The sequence below is a fragment of the Chinchilla lanigera genome, unplaced genomic scaffold, assembly GCF_000276665.1.
Source record: "Chinchilla lanigera isolate Chin_1 unplaced genomic scaffold, ChiLan1.0 scaffold00077, whole genome shotgun sequence".
NCBI classification, from domain to species: domain Eukaryota; kingdom Metazoa; phylum Chordata; class Mammalia; order Rodentia; family Chinchillidae; genus Chinchilla; species Chinchilla lanigera.
In genome coordinates, this window is record NW_004955478.1 from 8,520,745 (window position 1) to 8,543,908 (window position 23,164).

At 35.3% G+C, this 23,164-nt stretch overlaps 1 protein-coding gene across 6 annotated transcripts in view; it reads right to left on the bottom strand.

The window, feature by feature from the left end:
* Window positions 1-23,164, bottom strand: part of Tanc2 (tetratricopeptide repeat, ankyrin repeat and coiled-coil containing 2) — a 386,320-nt gene that overhangs the window by 149,932 nt on the left and 213,224 nt on the right. For all 6 annotated transcript variants that reach the window (XM_005402230.2, XM_005402228.2, XM_005402226.1 and 3 more), the window contains one exon: window positions 14,982-15,245. In XM_005402230.2, the coding sequence (XP_005402287.1) occupies window positions 14,982-15,245 (264 nt within the window). The remainder of the gene's footprint in view (window positions 1-14,981; window positions 15,246-23,164) is intronic.

Sequence of the window (23,164 nt, forward strand, 5' to 3'; positions counted from 1 at the left end):
TACAGGTGTGCGACAACTTTTAAAAAGTTTATTAATAAAGTAAAAAGAAATCAGGGAGCTGTGCATGGTGTTACACGTCTGTAATCCCAGCACTTGGGAGGCTGAGGCAGGAGGACTGCCATGCGTTTGAGGCCAGCCTGGGCTACATAGTGAGTTCAAGCCCAGCCTGAACTGCACAACAAGCCCCTGTCTTAAAACAGCAACAGCAACAACAAAACCCAAAATAACAACAAAAAACCAAGACAAAACCAAAAATGATAAAAAAAGGAATAAACACTTACTAAATACTCATGATATACAGGAAGTGTGCAACATGATTTTCTTAAATAATGTCTTTTATTTTAAAGGGAAACAAAGAAATCAAAATATAGCAATAAAAAACAATGAAGAAAGTATATATATATTTTGAAATTCTATTCTTTTAAGAGAAATTCATGAGTTTCTTGCTTCAAAAGATGCTTGGATGATCCCCAATTCCTTACCAAAACATTCAGGTAATTTTTAGCCTTTTACATATTAGCACAGTAAAGTATAGCCTCCATTCCCTTCCTGGATATTCTGAACACAGATATTCCCTGAATTTTACTAATTAGTTATAAAAGTCATTATATGTAAACTCTGTATTACAATCGTCTAGTTTTCTTAAAAGATTCAAATCTGTACGTATTCCACAGCTGTTCTTAAGGTGGTCATAGTCCCAGAGATTCTATGAGTATGTCCACTGAGACAGGTTAGTTGGTTAAGACTGCTAAGTGACTAAGCAGAAACCTCCACCGAAAACCTCCTCTGCTCCCAAGGCACAGGGCTGCACAAAATCTAGAAAGGGTTGTAACGCACTCTTTCTGATGTATGATAGTGGAGGTACGGCAAGTATTTGGGGGTGGTACTGACAACAGGGGAGGGTAATGGCTTCTTTGTTCTTCTGTGCCTCTCCAGTGCCAACAAACCTCATAAGCTATTAGCAGCTCACCCTCAACTTATACACTATAGAAGTAGCTGGTTCTTCATCACGAAAAAGCTGGGAAGTCTCTTACCTTTACTGCCAAAATAATTCAATTAAACAGTTGTTTGATTGTTGCAATGAGGGCTCTTAATCCATACCCTCAACATGCAAGGCACAATTAGCTCAGTCTTTCCTTGCCAAGGTAAGGTGAGCCCACCTCTGGTGACCCAGACTTTTTACCTGGTCCTGATGGTCCAACAGTAAAGGTGACAGGGAACTAGTGAGTACTCTACCTGCTGCTCTCCAAAATGTGTCTGTGGCACACTCAAGTACTGTCCAGAATTCCTCCCCTTTCCCCACAGCCATGGTCTTTGTCGTCTGTCTCTGAAGTTCTCCCCACTAGGCCTGCATCAAACTTTGCAACTACTGCCATTAGAGTCAGAGTATACTTCCTTGTCTTTGACACTGGGTTTGGACACTTGACTTGCTTTGACCAATGGAATATTCATAGATATCATGCAAGGAAGAGTTCAAAATGTGCTTGTGTAATTAGGCTTCTCTTTTTTTTTTTGCATTTGTCAATACGGTAAGAAAGCATGCCCCTTGGTCCAAGGCAGATGATAGAAATGAGGCCAATCTGGTGCCAATCTTCAGCTTGAAGCCAAGTCTAACCACACACAGCAGAGATCAGTCAACCTCTAGCCAACCTGAGAGGTATAGGTGAGAACAAAGGATTATTTTAAGTTGCTATAATTTTAGACTAATTTGTTACACAACATTATTGAACCAGTATCACAATGGTACACCTACTGATCTTTCTGCAGTTGAGTATAGGCGTAGGTTCTAATAGTTTGAGCCCCAAACAGGCAGAGACCATATATTTAAATAATTCTACTATCAGTAATTACACTACGTCTTGCATAAAATAAGTGCTTAAAATGTTTATTAATTTAGTGAAAGGGGACTAAGGGATGTTTGGCAGGTAGCTCTGGCAAGCATGGTTTCAGGAACAAGTTAGCTTATTTTCTTTTGTACTGGGTCTATAAAGGTACAGGAATATTCCTATCAATGCTTTTGTGACCTGGGAAATGGATACTGGCTTTGTATTTGGTCAGAAAGGTAGAACAAGCCAGTATCAAGAACGAATATGGGAACTGGGAGTGTAGCTCAGCAGTCACACCTAGCAGGTGCAAGGCCCTGAGATAATGCCCAGTGCACAGTGCATACTTGCACGTGCACACACCCCCAAAACACGTACACAAAACACAGAACAAAATAAAAATCAACCAAACAAGGAGAATACAATGAAAAAATATATATATATGGCCATGTGTTGCTCAATGACAAGCATGCATTACAAAAAAATGTCATCATGTGATTTTGTAATTATGTAAATACCATGGAGTGTATGTACACAAACGAAGATGGCTATAAGCAGGGAATATAATCTCATGGGATCACTGTGATATATGCCATCCACTGTTGGTTGAATCTTAGCCAAAAGATTTAGAATCAATTGAAATGTTCTATGTAGCATACGACTGTAACTCAGATTTGATGTACAAAGAATTTACAGTGCCATTTTGTGAGATATAATGATTGTCACATTTTATGGTGCTTTAATTTAATAGCTGTAAAGTACATTTTAAAATTAACTGTTTGAAGTAGCTTTTATAATACAACCCTGAAATGTTCCACTCACACTTTGGACCAGTTGTATCTTGTCAACCCTAGATCACTTAGTTCTAATGTTGAACTACCCTATTTTTCTATCTTAAACTAAATAAGAAAGATTATTTGAGATACAGGCTGAAAATCCAGTCAGGTCATCATTATTAATATATGCAAAGTTTGATATTCTATTATGTTAATGGTCTTTGTGCTACAATATGAGAAGAGCTGATTAAAATGTGCTTGACAATACATACACTTCCTTCTTAGTTATTTGTGCCTATTGGAAACTTAGCCAAATAAATATTACCCAAATTGTAGATACAATTTTGCTAAGGAAGCAAGTCTTTGGAAGTTAGTCTACAGAACTTAAATTGAGGAAGAGAAGAAACTAAGAAAGCAATCCCATTTACAACAGCTACAAGGTAAATAAACTAATAAATACCCTAGGAATAAATTTAACCAAAGAGCTCTACACTGAAAACTACTAAAACATTGATGAAATAAATTGAAGAGGACACGCAGAAAAAAATGGGAAGACCTCATGTTCATGGATTGGAAAAATCAATACTGTTAAAATATCCACAGTATCCAAAGTGATCTACAGATTCAAAATACCAATGACATTCTTTATAGGACCAGAAAAAAACAATCCTAAAATTTGTAATGGAAACACAAAAACCTTGAATAAACAAAGTAACCTTAAGGAAAAGAAACAAAGCAGGAGGCCTTATACAACTTGTCTTCAACATGTACTTCAAAGCTGTAGCAATCAATAAAGGATGGTATTGGCATAAAAACAGACACACAGGCTAATGGAACAGAATAGAGAACCTAAAAATAAACCCACACGTCTAATCGTCAATAAAAGTGCTAAGAACACATTTTGGGGAAGAGACAGTCTGTTCCATAAATAGTACTGGGAAAATCAATATCCACATGCAGAAGAATAAACTTAATCCTTACTTTATCATATACAAAAATGGACTGAAGACTTAAACATAAGACCTGTAATTATAAAATACCTAGGAAAAAGAAGCCACATTACCCTGATCATGATATTGGAATAGGTAAGGCATTTTTGGGTAAGACCCCAGAAGCATAGGAAACAAAAGCACAAACAGACAAATGGGATTATATAAAACGATTCCTCACAGTCACTTGAATCTTTTCCATCTCCAAGTTATTTTCTAAGAATACATCTTCATCATATTGTGTCAATCCTATCTCCATGTAGAAACCTTGCTCAGGCTGCACTTTCTTGCCTTTCCTAATTGATCTTCCAATCAAATTAGCTGTTTTTTCCCTTTCAGCAACCAAATACATATATGGCTATTTACAATGTGTGTTATTCAGCTTTGCCTACATGTCATCTTTCCTCATGGATGGTAACAGCATCTTGAGGACAACAGGCAACATCTGATTTATCTTTGATCATCCTATGCCTTCAGAGTAAGAGCATTCTTCACACAAAGGTCAGTGTAAAAATGAATTCCAGACTGATCCTTCTTAGACTTAGTAATCTGTCTGGCTATATCTTCACCCTCTTCATTGCTTTGTCTTCCTAGTGCTTAACAGATATCATTAAAATAATATGCTTGGCTTAAGAATGCTCATAATACCTTCATATACTGCTGGTCCCTGCTTTTACTTTTTTCCTCACAGCATATACCACTGTCTATCATACTATATAAAGTACTTATTATGTTTACTTTCTTCAACTAGCACGTAAGCTGCACAATGGTAGAAACCTTTGTTTTGTTTGATGGTACTAAAGTACGCTGAAGAGTGCCTGTAAACATGCTCAAAAAATATTTGTCTAATGACTGAATATTGTATTATACATCCACACTGCGTTTCAGCTACATTTAAACAATAAGTAATGAATTAACTTTCATCTCCTAGTGTATTTTGAAGAAGGTGGCTCTAAAACAATGCCTTGAACATCATCATCCTATATGAAGACCAATGATAACTTTATTTGGACACATATATTTCGATGTCATAGTACCACTCTTACAGTGGAACTGTACTAGCAAGTCCTTTTTAAAGATAATTCTGTCAGATTAAATTAGTGATAATGATATAGGGGAAATAAATGTTACTCTTAGCCTGTTAGATGTCACATATGTTGAGTTTGTGATTTTTAAAATTGAAGAGTGAATTTTAAGGAACAATAAATGTGAAGAGCAGGAAAAGTTTACTGAGAGAGATAGCTCATGAGAGACAGGAGGGGACCTGAAAGCGGGCTGTCAAGGAGCCCACTTTTCAAAGGAAGTTTTATAGAGCAAAATCATGAAGTGAGTATAATGTGGGTCAAAGTACGATTAACCAGTAAGATTGTGAGTATAGCCAGTTAGGCAATACTGATCTAACGGGGAAGCAGGTTGCATAGCAAGAGTATGTGGAAAGGATAAAGATCTCTAGGAAGGGATGGATCAGGAGGTCCTGTCACCCACAGGGGTGACTGATGTCTAGCTAGACTTCATTGGACCAGGTAATATCAATTATCTTATTCCCTGGGGAGTATGCAGGTCTGGCCATTCTGTGGTTATCTTGAGGCCTGGTCTCCAACAGATATGCCTCTGGCCACAGTTGTAATGTGTTCTCATGTTTTGCACTGACTTTCTCAAGGGCCTAGCCCTGTCTGACTGACTGCCTAGAATATTTCTACCTAACTTAGCTGTCTATAATAGTAATAGTTAATGAACACTTACCACATACAAGTATAAGAGATAATTAGGTGCGTTCAAGGGAATTGAGGAAATAGAAACACAAATTTACAATAAAATTTTTATATATAAGTAAAGAGCTTTAAATACAAAATTAATAAGACAATTAATCAAAAAGCCTTATTTTTATAGCGTAATTAGAGGAAAAAAAGAGAACTATATTTCTGAAATTTTTATCAGATTGGAACATCCTGAGAATCACTCACTTATATTCCATTTAACTGACAAAAAACTAACTTTGTTAAAAAGTTAAGATAATTTGTAAGTGCATCACAAATGGGCAGAAAAAAATCCAGTAGACAATGTTTACCATAAAAACTTCTGAGAAAACTCTGTATTGAATTTGGCAGTCTGAATTATATCTTCTTATATCAGTTACAAACAGATTATAGTAGCAAAATTATCATTCTGGCTGACCTGTGTTTGCTATTGCCTGACCAAGGAGCCGTTCAGCTGTCCTTATACTTTTGATACATAAAGCAAACATTCACTGTTGCAAAGTCTAGTTTTTATTTTTTGTAAAATCTGCATTACAGTTTCTGATTGAAATCCTCTAGATTTCCATTCTGCATTTACCTGCCTCTTAAGATCCTTAAGGAAAATGTGCCGCTCCAAGCATTAACAAGTAGATGGTGAGAGTTTATATTAAACTGAGGTTTTTGTTTATATGGTTCCTGACAGACCCCTTATTTTCACACAAAGCACTGACAACAGCTGTTGCAAGCAAACACTTCCTGCTTCTCACATCCCTTAAACTCACTGCCAATTTCATTTTACCATATCAACAATGGCCAACCACAAGTCCACAATGGTCTTCTATTTCTTTTCAATACAAGCATGCAATTGCAATTTGCATTTTGCAAGCAACAAAACCCATAGTTTAATTTTTTTATATTTTAGAATTTTAATTGAAAACTGTATGAACAACCAAATTTATATTTCTAAAACTGAGTTACTACTACAGAAAAAATCCAAGCCTTAAGGCTGAAGACTGCCAAAATTCATCCTCAATCACTTCATTGTTCAAGATGAAAATTTTTATGTTCTCAGTAAATAGTATTATCCTTCTCTGTGGAACAGGGAGTTTGAATTGGTATATCTCAAATTTTGTAGGGTTTTTATGTTTATAAAAGTATAATACGTACATCCATGTTTATGGCAGCACAATTTGTAATAGCTAGATCTTGGAAACAACCCACATGCCTAGTGACTGAGGAATGGATAAAAAAGATGTGGTCTTTTTACACAATGGAATACTTCAGCCATGTGAGGGTATCCTTCAGCCATATGAAGGATAAACTGGAGACTTTCATAGGTAAATGGATGCAATTTGAGACCATACTCATTAGTGAAATAAACCAGATGCACATGTATAAACACCATATTGTCTCCCTAGTGTAAGAAGCTGAAAGAGTAAATAAGATCCAAAATGTACAATAGATATTGTTAAATGGGAAGAAACTGTTCAAAAGGAAAGAGAAACTGGGATAGGGGAAGAAAAGAAGAAAAGAAGGGAAAATGAAAAATATATATATATAATATACACACACACATGATAGTTAAGACAATTATACTATATTGTTTGGACAATTAAATGCCTATATCTTGTACTCTGAGTAACTAATTTAAAGATAACAATGCACAATATATTAACCATTGCTACCCTTCTATTATCTTGTTTTGAAATTTTATTTTTTGTCTTTAAAATAAAGAAAAAAGTATATAGCTGAATGTATTTGTCTGATGTATTTATACCTATATTAATCAGACCTCTCTATTTTAATATGTATTTTAAGAATTTCATATTTATTTTTTCCTTATACAATTAAGTAAAACACTCAGAAAAAATGTCTTTCCATAAATACTTGCTTATGTGCTGATTCCATTGTCCCTCCAACTAAGAATGCTATACTTGCATTTGCAGGTGGGTGTGGGTCAGTGGTAGAGCATACGCTTAGCACGTATAAGGTTCTGGGTTGACTTCCCAGAACACTCCTCACCCCACCCCACCAAAAATGGAGCAAGCCATGGTTGTTTTCCATCCTTTTAAAATTAAGAGTCTTGTTTCATTCCTTATAGCTCAAATCTTAAAGGATTTAAAATTTTTCCTTGACAGTTTCTTATTCATATCAGATGTGGGCCTACAAAAATGTCAAAGAACTCAGGAAAAAAAAGAAAAAAAAAAGAAAAGGTGATCCTCTTTCCAAGATGAGGAAATTTCTATCATTCTTAATGTGATATAAGTGGTATTTGTGTACACCATTATTCACCATATGTGGTCTAAAATAATTACATAATTCACACTAAGATTAAGCTTTAAAAAAGGAAGGTAAATTTACAAGGTGGATTTGAATGAAGTTTTTTTTTTTTTTTCCTCCGGTACCGCGAACCAAACTCGCGACCTTGCGCTTGCCAGGCAGGCGCTTTTTGCCGCTGAGCTAAATCCCCAGCCCTTGAATGAAGTTTTTTATTGCTAGCATTTATCACTCCTCACCTTTCACCTTTCTGCAAGTTCATACATTTAGAAAAATTTTGTAAGTATAAATATACAGGTCTTTTTTCCTATTTGAAACTCATTTCATATTTGAAACTCTCAGTCATTCTTGTCATCAAGGAGATCTGAGTATTTGATCTTTTGGGGAACCACTTCTATGTACAATTAGAAAGGAAAAAATATATATCCAAAGATAAAATGAGAAGACAGACCTCTCCTAAACTAAGAAAATTTAATTTAAAAATGATTTAGATGTCTCATCATTTAAAGTACTAGAAGTGTAGCTTTATCAAATACATAGCGTGTGAAAGTGATGGTTTTCCTACATTCTGGAAACATTTCAACCTAAAATTTATTAAATTTTCAAAATAAGTGACTCATTTGGTTTATTCTTACTTTCTTGTCTCTCTGTGAATGTACTGAAACTGGGATTTTCACAAACAGAAAACAAGCCAATACAAACTATTCTCTGACCTATGATTTGCCCTTAGGCAACAGTAAATCTGTTTGCCTTTTATGTTCAATACTGACAAATAATAATTCTCTCACAAAGAATTTTGTTCAAAACAGTCAGAGTGTACTAGTCCAATAGGATAAAACCCTGTTTTTCAGGACAGATCTATCTGGCCTCTGATGGCATATTTACCTCTTATAGGCAAAATCAGAACAGCTTCACAAATTAAAAAAAATTCTGCAAGCTAGAAAGATTAATATTACAGTATGACACATTGTTGGGCAAAATCAACGGTTAGTATCTACAGACATAAACATTTAGGAAAATAATTTTAATTTTTTTAACATGTGAAGGAGAATGAGAAGAGAAGGAAGAATACATCTAAGTACGTACAGGAAGGATGTATTTTCCAATACTGAAATTTAAACAAATAAACTCCAGTAACACAGAGGAAGTCACTGTTTTATAATGCTTGATATAAACACTACAGTGACATCAAAAGCATGGTTTACAAAACTTTTTTTTGATAGAGTTCATTGAAATTTGAAATGTTTGTGCTTTAACCAAAACCAAAACCCAAACAAATGAAGGGGAGGGGAACAAACAAACAAACAAACCAAGCAACAGATGGGAGGAAATTATTGGCAAACACATCTGAAAAATCTTGTTTCCAGAATATACAGCACATACTTAAAACTAAGTAAGAAGACAACTCACTCAGAAAACGTGCAAAAAGTTTGAATATAAATTTCATTAAGGAAGATATATAAGTAGCAAATCTATAAACAAAATAAGCCAATATTACACATTAAATATTAGTAAAATACATGTTAAAACTACAATCAACCCCGGACTTAATTCCCAGCACTGCAAAACTAAAACAAGCTGGGAGAGATGGTATCTCAGTACTTGGGAGGCTGAGGCAGAAGGATTGTGAGTTCAAGGCCAGTATGGATTACATAATGAAACCTTGTAAGTAAACAAAACAAAACAAAACAAAACAAAAAACTCCCAAAAGAAGTCCCACAACCAAATAGCATTTCATAGCCATTAGAAGAACTACAAAAAAGATAAAGTAATAAAACAAAACAAAACAAAAAACTCCCAAAAGAAGTCCCACAACCAAATAGCATTTCATAGCCATTAGAAGAACTACAAAAAAGATAAAGTAATAACAAATGGTGAAGGAGATACAGAAAAGCAGGAAGCCTAGACATTACTGGTAGGAATGTAAACTGGCATAACCACTTTGGAAAATAGTTTGGCAGTTCCTTAATAAGTTAAACACAAATTTTCCATACGATGGAGCATTTCCATTCCTAGGTATCTGTCTAAAAGAAATGAAAATATATGTCCATTCATAGGCTTATGCACAAATGTTCACAGCAGTGCTACTGGCAATAGCCTAGAATTGTAAACAACTTACATACCCATCTACTGCTAAGTGAACAGAAAAAAATGTGGCCCAGCATACACTGGAATACTACTTGCAATAAAGAATAAACTGATGCTTTTTTTTTTTTTTGCCAAAGATGAACCTAAAACACATTAAGTGAAAGAAGCCAGATACATATAATTCTATTTATATGAAATGTTAAAAAAATTACAGTTAGAAAGTAGGTTAGTGGTTGCCTGGAGCAGGGGTAGGAATCGTATCAACATTAAATAGATGTGAAGGATCTCACTGGCATTATGAAAATGTTCTAAAACTGATGTATAGTGAGGGTTACATAATCTGACAAATTCACTAAATACTACCAAATTGTATACTTAAAATGGGAGAATTTTATAATATGTAAAATATGGCTCAATATATTTGCTTTTTAAAAAAGATTTAAAAAACCCACACAGAGACAGATCCTTTAGGATTTCAACGAGGCACACACTGAACTAAGGGGGCAGTAATAGACATTTCTGGCTCGGTTCAGTACTGATTCTAGGTTTGTTCCATCAGTAAAATAGGACACTGCAAGTAATTGCCCATTTGTTGAAGTTACTGGGTTAAGTAACACTAAAAATAGCTATTTTAGACAAAGATCTAATTATGTTTCCTAGGACAGGACGTCTAAATATATTCTGTCTATTTTTAAAACTGTGGTATGATTTATATAAAGTTTATAAATCTTAAGTGTATAGCTCAATTTTTATATATGTACATACCCATGTGACCACTATTCAGATCAAGATACAGAAAGCTCCCTTAATCAATAGTCCCACAAAAGGGAATGGCTACTTTGTCATCATAGAAATGCGATAGTTCTATTTTCCTGAACTTTTACATGAATATACATACTTCATACAAATTACACTTTTTGGGGTCTTTTTTTTCAAGACAGGGTCTTACTTGGTAGCTCAGGCTGGCCATAAACTTACTATGTAGCCTGGGCTGGCTTTCAGTTGAGGTTATCCTCTTGCCTCAGCCTCCTCAGTGCTGGGATTATAGAAGCATGCCACCAAGGCTGGCTTGGGTCTGACTTATGTTCGACATCCCAACTGTGAAATGTACCAAATGTCCCCTCCGTACTCTCTGTACACTGTGTACAATTATTTACCAACTCTACTGTTGACGAGTATTTGGTATTAGGAATGAAACTGATACAAATATTCTTACACGTGTTCTGGTAAACACAAGCACTTATTTTTTTCATGAGTATTCTACTTAGGCAGAATCCTCCAATCTTTTCTATACAGATGGACATACTCATTTTTCTAAACTGATTATTTGGTAACACAGCTTTTGTTTAAACTTCTTAAAGTATTCTCCACTACCAAGATAAAAATCCAGTACTTACTGTTAGAGTATATAAGGTCTTCTGTATCACTTTTAGTATCATTTTCTATCATTCTTTCCATGTACTCCATGTTCTAGCCACACAGAAATACCAATTATGTGTGAAGTTCTTTAACCTCTTGGTGCCTCATTCTTCCTCTTTCCTGTTTATCTTCCTGGTAAATTCTTATATGTACTTTACTATCACATCACCCTACTCTCTCCCTTTGAACTTAAATACTTCTTCACTGCCTTAATGAGAATTCCCAAGTTCTGAAAACAAAGACTTAGATTCATGGAGATAACCAATTTATTATTGGGCATTATCCAATCATACTACATTGATGATGACAGTCTAGACAAATTTACATTATAAAAACTCAAGGATAAACAAGACAAAATGTAAGAGTAAAACTTTAAGAGAAAACAAAACTTAAGAAGCCTCTTTCAAGTCTTTCTAGATAGAGTCCTTCTTATCTAATACAGGTACAGCTAAGTAGCGATTTCTTTTTCATGGAATTCCTTACAAATTTTTCTTCCTTTTTTTCTTTTTTTCAAATTTTTCATTCTCCACATGAAGTCATATGAAATATACCATAAAACTTTTGCATAAAAATCTAAAACAATTTCTCTGGTAGCACTATCTGTGAGATATTTATCTGAAAAGTATAACTGAGGGGTAAGTTGAGACAAATGAATATGAATGCCAGGAAGATTTTAGAATGGAGGCTGGGATTACCCCTTTTGCATAAAAGCCAGGACAGTAAATAATTAGGCTCTGTGTGCCAGATGGTTCCTGTTGTAAATACTGAAATTTTGTGGTAGGGCCAAAGCAGCCTTAAGGAAATAAATGAATGTGGCTGTGCTGAAACAAAACTCTATTTACAAAATACGGTGGGTCAAATTTGGCCTTTGAGCGCTGGTTTGCTGACTATTCTTTTAGTGAAATAAGACTTCCTTATGAGACTCATTTTTTTTTTTTCTCTCTTTACAACTCTATTACACTTCCAGTTGAATTAAAAGTTTTTGGTCAATCACTGAAAAATATGTATTGCCAGTTGTTAGTAAATAATACTAAATGCTGCTTATACTTTCCATATATTAAAGAAAACCACAGGTTGTGATTCTGGAGGAAATGTGATATTGAGATATTAACAGTGAATCCAAAATTGTTTTGTGGCTGATATACATTACTGTCTCATATAGATTCTGTTTTCTCTGAAGGAAGGTATCTGGATCCTGCGGGTGTGGGGGTCATTTCTCCTAAGAGATGTATATATTTTATGGCAGAATGAAAAAAAAAATATTGGATTCAATAACTGCACTGTTATTTTTGTCTAAAGTTAATTTCACAGATCAGCTGGTTCCTGTACACAATGGTTAGTTCACTCAACTGACAATTACAGATCAGCTATTGGAGTATTCTGTTTTTAATCTCAAAAAGTTTCTATTTAGTAGTTAGATCAATACAACAACTGTACATAATGCAAAGTAGACTATAGAAAATATGTACAAACTAGAGTTTAAGAGGATGACAAAATTATCTGTACCTACAAAAGTAAGGGGATGATGATGTGGAAAGCTTCATGAAGGAGGGAGTACCTGAGTTTGGCCAGGAAAGGCGTCCAGGTACTGAATGAATTGGTAGATGCTTCATGGCCTGTAACTGACTGATGGCTAGTTAGAAGTAGCCATGATAGCTTTTTGAGACTAATAGCTAAATATTAAATTAAGTAAGTTATTCCATTCTTTTTTCCTACAGGCCTAAAGGCACAAGCTACTAAAAGAGTCAGGGAGCAATCGACTAATACAGAGGCAGAGCAGTTACAGGGTATGCTTGGGCTAAGAGAAGCCGCAGAAGAGCTGGACAGGTTTTAAGCAATGCGCAGGTCCTTGACTAATACATGGAAAAGTGGTTCTATGTGGATACATATAAAATAAATAGGGAGTGTAAGGAATACGAGGCAGTACACAATTTTAACAGAATGTTAGTATTAAGTAGCAACAGAGATACCCAGCCCTGAATTAACATAGTTCACTACGACTAAGTACATAGTTCAACCCAAAGAAATAAAGCTTGTATTTCTGTCTCCTGTTAATGCTCAAGGCCTTTCTCAAGTAATGGAGCCAGAATTTTCTTAGAAATCATTAAACTAGAGAGGAAGTAAACTGAGAGGTACTTTAAAACTGAGTAGTACATTTCCTCATTTATATATAAGCAAGAATTTCAATGGTTCCCTTTGGGAAAGATAATTTGCTTGATACTTTTCATAAACACAACATTCTAGGATTCTAATATGACATGGTAGCTGGGGATCAATGTGTTTAGAAGAACCAGGAGAAAAAAACCTGCTATCAATATGTAAAAGTGAATAGTCATAAAGAGCATGAAAGTTTTGTGTAGTTATTAATCTTTTAGATGAGCCACTCCCTATAATCACTTGTGTTCACAGACACTGATCATTTACCAAAGGAAAGAACAAAAAATAATGGATTAGAATTGGTAGGGAAGGGAGCTGGGAATGGCAAGGACTACCTTACTATCTGTAAAAACAAGTAATTATATCTGGGAAATAAGAACCGTTAACTACAACAAAAGTTTCATTACCCTGCATTCGTGAGATAAATCTATCTAGACATTCATCAGGAGCGTGAGAAAAACAAACATAACTTTTGTTTCACAGTCTGGCCAAACTCCAGATGATGATGCATTTTGAAAATGTCAGAATGTCTATTTCTGCAAAAGCTCCTGGTTTGAATTATTAAATAGTAACTTAGCTATATTAAAAGTACCTCTCTGACATCACTTTTGAGTAGCTGTGAAAGAACAATGACTCCGTATTTTAGTCAGCGGGCCTTCTGTATCATTCCATTAGAGCTGAGTTCACTGGTTTGAGTTACTGTTTTTTTTTTCTTTTTTGGCAGTACTAAAGACTGAACCCAGGGCCAGCACACTGAGCTACATCTCCAGCCCTTTTAACATTATTTTAAAATTTTGAGACCAGGTCTTTCCAAGTTGCTAAAACTGCCCAGGCTCGGTTTGAAGTAGCGATCCTCCTGCTTCTGTCTTCCAGAGTGCTGAGATTGTGCTCGCTTCGGCAGCACATATACAGAGTGCTGAGATTAATGGTAGGTGCCACCACACCTGGCATGAGTTACTCTTCAGAAAGGTAGGTACCTAGTAATTCTTCTAGGGTAAGACGGCCAGTATACTGTGAAAATACCGAACTCAGGGAACAAGGAAGCCAATGTTTTGCCCGCTTGACACTCCTTCAAACTATGGATGATAATACAAACTGATAATATAAACTGCACTGAAATATGCTTTAATTGACTATTTTTTTTTTGGTAAAAACAAGTTTGATTGTTTCTTTTTTTTTTTTTTTTTTTTGGTATGGGTGATTGAACTCAGGGTCTTCTCACTGAGTGATATTTTTTTTTTTTTTTTTTTTTGAGACAGAGTCTTGCTAAGTTGCCCAGGCTGGGCTCAAATTTGTGATCCTTCTGGCCTTAGCTTCCCAAAAGTTCTGGGATTATAGGTGTGCACCAACACATCTGGTTAAACTAAAGTTTTTAAAAATTTAAAACCTCAAAGTAAAATTTTTAAATACTTTATATGTAAGAAAAAACTTATAGTTTGGTGATGCACTTCATAGGCTTTGTTTCAGATTTAAATGCATTTCTGCAGATTTTGAAACCAGACCCAAGAAATTGTTCAAGGAAGATGAACCTTATCCAAGGTTTTTTGAACTTTATCCAAGGTTCAAAAAAATTACATGTATATTATGAAATGCAAAAAAATAGCTTTAAAAAGATGAATACATAATTTAAATTGTTAGAATAGACTTTATTGGCATTTCAAAACCCCCGCAAAATGGTTATTTTTTTAAACAAACTAACAAACAAAAAAAACTTACCTGCTACTGAATTCGGCCGTGGCATAAGATACAAAGGAATAGACTGTACTGATTGAGATAAAACTGTTTCCAAATTCCTCTCTGGGATCTTATTTAGACTATAGGTGGAAGCAGTCATGTTTTCATCTACTCGATACAGACAGGAGTCCATGCTGGATTTCTGAGACTGCCATGGCTTTAGGTTTCCTCCAGATCCTAATTCTTTACTGCTTTCTCCAACATATTTTGTGCGTTCCACATTTTCAGAATAGCTTGTCAACGTAGCTAGGAAAAAAAAAAGTAAAATCAACTGAAAACATGTAAAGATCAATTTATAACTAGATAATAGTAATATTAGTTATACTGTTTTTATAGTAACTAATGACTACTTCACTTCTATAATGAAGTTTAAGTAATTAAAACCACAATACAATGATCTCTTACATATATTTACTTTGAAAATTTTATTTATCAACTAATCAATTCATATATCACTGCTTAAAAATATAGATCTAGAGCTTATCAGTGCTAAATTTTAAAAAATTTAATCAAAAGGAATTTACACATAATTTTCATGGATTACTGGAGCACCTAGGAGGTCTCCAACAATGTTAACCTAGGAGAGTAATAGTTCATTTTTTCTTACATTTCAAATGTACCCACTGTCCAGAAAAAAGAAGATCTAAACTCATACAGTAATTTGGTTCTTTGCAAATTTAAATGGCATTCTGGATTTTGTAATAGTAAGGACAAAAGATGAATTGCCAAAGAAAAACCTAAATTCTTTAAGAAAGTCTGATTTGGTTGTCACAAAAAAGTAAAAGGCTCTGGAAGAAGGAACCTAAGTGAATTAGAAAAAGGTAAAGTGAGAAAAAGAAAAATTTTATATATTCAACTCCAGGAATTAAAGCAGAGAAAAGAGGATATATTTTGAGGACCATTTGAAAAAGGATATTAGAAATATCAGAATACCTTTGGAAACCTTAGATTTTGGAAGTTAAGTTTCCATAGTTTTCACACTCCATTTCCTGCTTAATGATTAGTTATATAAGCTTTAAGAGACAGACAACCTATGCTAATTGTGTGAATTAAAAATTATATTCTTATATTTTGGCTGGTTTTGGGGGACAAGAAACCAAGGGTAAAGTAGGTGGTAGCAATTCTGAAAGAGAAAGGAGTTTTTGAAACCAAAAAAATCCATCAAAGTGAAGGACATGAAGAACAAAAGAAAAAAGAACTGAAAAGTAACTCAGGGGCCTTAACGGGCAGTGTCACTTTTTAAAAGTAACGTAAAAAACTAACACCCCAGAAAAAAGCTCAGAAACATATTAAGCAATGTTCCTGTTTTTTCTTTTTATATAATAATCTTTAATACTATTAGTATCATAGTAAATTCACATTTTTAAAACATTTTATATTTTTTATTTATTTATTGTGGTGCTGGGGATAGAACCCAAGGCTTTGCACATGCTAAGCACACACTGTACTACTGAGCTCTATCCCTAACCTGCCCATCTTTACAACTTTTAAATACATCTTGTCTCACTTCATCATCAGTACAATACCCTACGCAGCACTGGTATTACTACCCTCATTATCTCCTTACACAGATAAGGAAGTAGATGTTCAGAAAGATGGGGCATCATGTACACTATTATGTAACTAGCACATGGCCTTCCAGATAACAAAATTACCTGGGGTTTTAGTCACTTATTACTTCATATTACTTAACTCTTTTATAGATGTACCTTGTCCCCTTTACTAGATGACACATCTCTTTTAGTGTCACCTCTGTAATACCCTGGTATTATAAAATACTAAGAATGTTGATAAAAAGAGGCACAAAACAGGGGAGAGCAGGCAGGCTAAAGCCCTATTACCATTCACAAAAAGCACAGAGACTACTGAGCATAAACACTCACGTGTTGGGACATTTTGGAAGTCACTGCAAGCATTACAAACTATATGAGCAGAAAAACAAATGGGCTTATTCTTCAGTGTACTTTTTCTAACACTTAAACTATTTCTACCAAATAGCTTTCTAACACTTAACTAAAAATATTTCCTACAAGGATATAAATGCATACCCAGAAAGTTATGTAAGCAAAGATACTGCCTACTTTGGCAAAACTAAAACATGAGATACACGAACGAAGATGTGAAGAACAGACAGATGTAGTACTGGTAAAATGTTTCTGTTTTCTAGGAATATACTACTGCACTTGATCAGTGTTTTCAGCTTTGATACATGGTTTTTATTTGTGTTAGGAAAGCAGGTGGAAAAGACCAATAATGCTTTCTACTTTAGGATACTGCCAAATAATTAGATGGCTATATTTTCATTAATTTTCAAGGACTTCAATAAATGTCTTCGTAATACTTAAACTCCTAGTCATTAAAAAAAAAAAAAATCACGTTCACCTATACTGGATCACCTGGTTTTACGAAATTGGACTGGATGGTCAAGTGAGGAAAGGAAAGCAATGTCTTATCCAAAGAGAAATATATATGCAAGGGAATCAGAGGCAAAAGACAGCAAAATTCTTTAAAAGAATTAAATTAAGTTTATTTTTTTATTTTTTGGTTTTTCTCTGGTTCCGGGAACCGAACTCACACCTTGCGCATGCCAGGCAGGCGCTTTTGCCGCTGAGCTAAATCCCCAGCCCCTAAATTAAGTTTAATTTAAATTTAATTTTAACTTAACAGTTTACCCTTTTAAATACATCTTGTCTCACTTCATCATCAGTACAATACCCTACGCAGCACTGGTATTACTACCCTCATTATCTCCTTACACAGATATGTTTTCTGTCTGAATGTTTTCCCAATATACCAACATAAGCAAGGATATGCCTTGGATGGTTCTCACAGAGCGTCTCTCTGACAGCACATTTGTCTACATACCATCCTGAACATCACTCAAGCCGTGTCATGTCAATCAGTCAATTTTTGTACTGAATAAATTTGATAAAATTGTCATTTTTATAATTCCTGTTATTTTATAAAAATTAATGAAAAAATATGCAAATTTTGGTCATCCTGTATTTAAATAATTGGATTGGTAAGTGATTAGTAAGGCTGGAAGTTGGTCTAGAATTAGAGGGTAAGCCTAGAAAAAGTAGTATGCTTATGAAAGTTCAATAACTGGCTTCCTGAAAATTGAAATCAAAAGAAAAGCAATAACGAAACAATTCCGATTGCTGTGCTTATTGCTCCCCATTGTGTAAATGCTCATTTGGCAGTTGATTTCAAGGTACATACAGTTTAACATCAGGCTCACAAAATTACAGAAATTTGAACAACCAGATCTTACTGGTACAAGCTGACCTCACGGACACAGAAAAATCTTTACACTGTGGCTGAAATATAGAACCATGGATGGAGGCATATAGGCTTGGCTCCAGCCCACCCTGTGTCCAAGGATTCTGTGCCCTGCCTGTGGCCATCTGTCAACTCCAAGTCTGCTTCATATTTTCTTTCACCTTGGCAAGGGGCAGCAGAAATGTTGACCAAGTGAGCTACCTGAATGCCCAGGGAAAGAAGGTATGACCAGAGGGCCAGCACGTCTAGGGAGAAATGAACAGATTGGGTCAGTCAGCAGGGCTAGCACCAGGAAAAACCCACAACTATCAAACTACCAGAACAATATGGGATTTTACTCTGAAAGTTATTCCTTCACAACAAACTAGACTTGAAAAAGAAATCTCATGCCCTGACTGCCATACTGGAGAGGGCTGAATCAGGAATCACTTTGGGAAAGGATTGCTTAGGACTGAACAACAGAATAAGGGACTGTTTAAGACTGAACAACAGAATAACAGCTGAACAACTTCACTTCAGGGTTTCCAGTATTACACTTACCACAGTGACCGGGTGAGAGATAGCATGGGTGAGACAGCCATAAAAGATAGCTGTAGAGAGGGTGCAGCCTAGATATAGACCTCCTGAGAGGTTTAAGCTCACCCTAGCATGGACATGGGGCCTCACACTCAGAGGTAAGAAGCCAGGACCATGTAGTATGCCTTCAGAGGTGGCTGGATCTGAAAGTGCTGGCATTAAGTCCAATGGTCTGTTTGAACCCACGTACTGTTGCCTACATCCAGCAGAGACCAGTGGTCTGAATGTTTTCCCAATATACCAACATAAGCAAGGATATGCCTTGGATGGTTCTCACAGGGCTAGGACACTGGTGGCAAACCTATGGCATGTATGCTGCAGCAGGCACCTCTCTGTGGGCACATGAGGCAAGTCACTCTAGCAGCCAAGCATCAGATAACAGTTGTTGTTTCTGAAGTAAAACCTCACTATTCAGGTTTAATTGCAATGTCAGCACTTTGCAATAAATAACTGTGTTTTAGGTTGCAGCTTGGGCACTTGGTCTCTAAGTTTTGCCATCACTAAGGTGCATGGGCAGAGGGACCTCTAAAAAGGCGAGGGGCACTCACAAACCCACAGGCCATGAAGTTAGGTGGAGAAAACTGTGGCTTGTTGGACTCCAAGACTGGAGATCCTAGAAAGAAACAACTCATTTAAAAACAGAGAGGAACTTTTTTGTTTCCACCCTATTTTTTTGGTCCTTTTTTCCTTCAGTGGATTTTAAGGATTCAGATTTTTTCTCCTTTTATTTTATTTTACTTATTTTCTTTTTGCTTTTTATTTGGCTGTCTTTTCTTTTTCCTTCTTTTATTTGTTTCTTATTTTGTTACTTTATCTAGTTCTATTAATTTCCTTTTACTCTGTTAGGATACTTTATCTTACTTTTCTCACCACCTCATTCCAATTGATCAATTTTTCAAACTTGCCTTTATCATTCTCCAGATCCCTATCCCTTCCAACTTTATTAGTATAACCATTAAGCTTTATTAAGTTTTAGTTAGTTAAAACTAAACTATTACTGCTGTACACTTCTCTATTATCAGTGGATGTATAGTTGTTTAACTTAGTAGATATTACTGTATTTCAATATTTGGTTTGTCTTAGCACTCATAATTATAGATCAGTTTCCTATGGTGAAGTGTAGTACATTATTGGTTCTTAGGGTAGGTCAATATCCAGTTTGTTTTTGATACTATTATTATTGCTGATTTTCTTTTGCTATTGCCAGGGTGGCACAGTTTTTGCTATTAAACTATCAAGGCCTAGCATTCCACTTTTGGAACACCCACTAAAATGGAACATAAAACTTTTTTCTCTTCAAATTCTTTTTCCTTTAGTTTTTCTAACTAACATATGAATTTCATGCAAACATTCAAAAAGCTGCAATCTTCAGCATAAATGTGTCAATTGGTTTTTTCTGTATGCCATTATCTAGATTGCTTTGTGTCATTAACAATATTGTGGTCCATTTCTGGAGAACTGGGTCCTGGGCCAATTATATTGCATACTTCCCTCCCAAATAAATGGATGTGGTTGGACCTTGGAACAGAGACAAAAACCTATAGTCAGCCAACTCAGAGTACATCACTGAAAAGCAGACACTAAAGAGGTATCTGTACTAGCAACAAAGTCTACTATAATGAGCCCACAAGCCTCAGCATGTGCAAACATACAGACATGCATGCACACGTGTGCATGCACACACACACAAACAGCAATATGAAAAGACAAGGCAAAGCTTCAGACGCCTCCAAAATTGATCCAGGGGCATTAACTGGGCGGAAATCAAGTCATACAGTAGAATTATTTGACATGATAAAAGAGGAAATTAAAGAACAGGTAAGGTGCTTAGTGAGCTCAAACAAGACGTGGATATTCCTCATTTAACAACCTACCTACTTAATGATTACTTGGACTTACAACTAAGATACACTGTTTGGACTCCAAACCCCTGCATGGACTTCTGCCCTGTCTTTTTATTTTGTGCAGTTCTGTACATCTTGTTTATACAGTCTTAATGTCTTTTTTTCTGTACAGCATACCTTGTTTATATGGTGCTGTAATTTTTGGTGATTGTACTGTATAGTATTATAGTTTCATGTTCTGTTATTTATTACAGTACTGCATGTAAGAGTTATGCTAATAAAAGCAAAGTCATCAAGCTGGGGTTTCCTTTGACCATTTCTTTGTTCAGAATATTGTGATGTACAATATTTTATATAATTGTTCATTTAGCAACCAATTCAGTTAGCAACCTAGTCACAAAAGGGAGTCAGTTAAACAAGGAATATTGGTATAATGAAACAGAAAATTGTTCTAGTAAACAAAATGATTGGCACATTTACACAAGACAGTAATAAAATGACAGCTGAGCTACATAAAATGATTTTATTTTTTAGCAAACAATTAGAGTCCATGAGAAAGTATGATGAACAAAAGCAGCAGATAAAAATTCCACTGACTGACTATGAGAGGACAGTGTTGAACTAGAAGATAGGACTGACACACGTAATTTACTCCAGAGGTAGCTTAAAAACAACAACAGAACATGGAAAATGGATGCAACAGCTGCTAGATAAAACAAAAGAGACAAATTTAAAGGGGCTGGGGATTTAGCTCAGCGGCAAAAGCGCCTGCCTGGCAAGCGCAAGGTCGTGAGTTCGGTTCCTGGTACCGGAGAAAAACAAAAACAAAAACAAAAAAAAAGAGACAAATTTAAGATTAATTTGAATTAGTGAAAAAATCAGAGAACAGCAAAAATGATATGAAAAACCTGTTCACAGAAATAATAGCAGAAAACTTTGCTAAAATAGGAAAAGAATTTCCAAATGTGGCAGAAAGAACCCCAAAAAGCCAAGATACAAAAAAAAAAAAAACACCTCTTCGCAACACATTACAGTCAAAATCCCAGAAGTTTAGCATAAGAGCACAATCTGAAAAGTGTTAGAGAAAGGCAGTGAATTACGTTCAAAGGTAAATCCATTAGAAATACAGCAGACTACTCAACTCAAACCTTAAAGGCCAAGAAAGTTTGGAGTACAGTGTTTCAAGCTGTAAAAGGAAAGAACTTCAACCCAGACTGATATATATTGCAACACTGCCTTTCAAAATTGAGGGAGAAGTAAGGTTTTTCCATGAAAAAGAGCATCTTAAGAAATTCATGACCACTAAACCACCACTCCAGAAAATTCTCAAAAATATCCTAGAAAGACACAATGAAGCCAATAAAGCCAAAATGTTTAAAGGCATGAATATACCAGGCAGAGGTAACAATTAAGTATAACTCTGTGTGTGTGTGTGTGGTGTGTGGGTCAACAACAGAAAAATATGCAATGACAGGAATACATTAATACCTTTCAGTAATAACTCAATATGAATGGTCTCAACTCCCCATTCAAAAGATTCAGATTATCAGAATGGATTAAGCAACAAAATTCAATGGTATGCTGTATACAAGAAACACATCTGAGCTGGCATAGTGGTATACACCTGTAATCCCAGCACTTGGAAGGCTGAGGCAGGAAGACTGCTGGGAGTTTGAGCCCAGCCTGGGCTACATAGTGAGTTGAAGGCCAGCCTGAACTGCATAGTGAGACCTTGTCTCAAAAAACCAAAAACCAAAACAAAACAAAACAAAAAAACCCAACAACAAAAAAAAACAAAACCCACATTTGATTCAAAAAGTAATTCACAGACTAAAAATTAAAGGACAGAAAACAATATTCTATGCATAGGAACTGCTAAAATAAGCAGGAGTGACTGTTGTATTTTTTAGACAAAGTGGACTTCATGTAATCTAGATGAATACTAAATGAATAAGAGAAGATGTGCTAACAAAGAATTAATAGTCTCATGGCGGAAAGCAGACTCAGGAGTAATGATAATACCAAGTGTCAAACGCAATGATTCCAATATGCACAGATATTACTGGAGGAATGACATGTTACTGGATAGGAGCAGAGCTGAAGAGAAGGATGGCAGTGATGGTGACAGAATAATTCTGGGTTTTTTATTGTTTTTTGACACAATACTTCTTAATCTGGACACTAAAATGTTTGTAGGAGATAAGTCACATTGAGGAGGGGGAAAAGCATTATGGGGAAAATGATCAGTGTAAGCAAAGCCCAGAAATGAAAAAACTAAAATGTGTCAGTCAACAATAAATTATGACACTGAAAGAACAACCATTATAAGGGCACAAGACATAGGAGAAAAGGGTAGATAACCTAGCCATAATGAGGGGCTAGGCTTGAGTTTACAGGTAAATGGGAGTGAAAGGAATGATCTGGTCAGCTTTGATTTTCAAGTAGTTCATTTCAACAATTAAT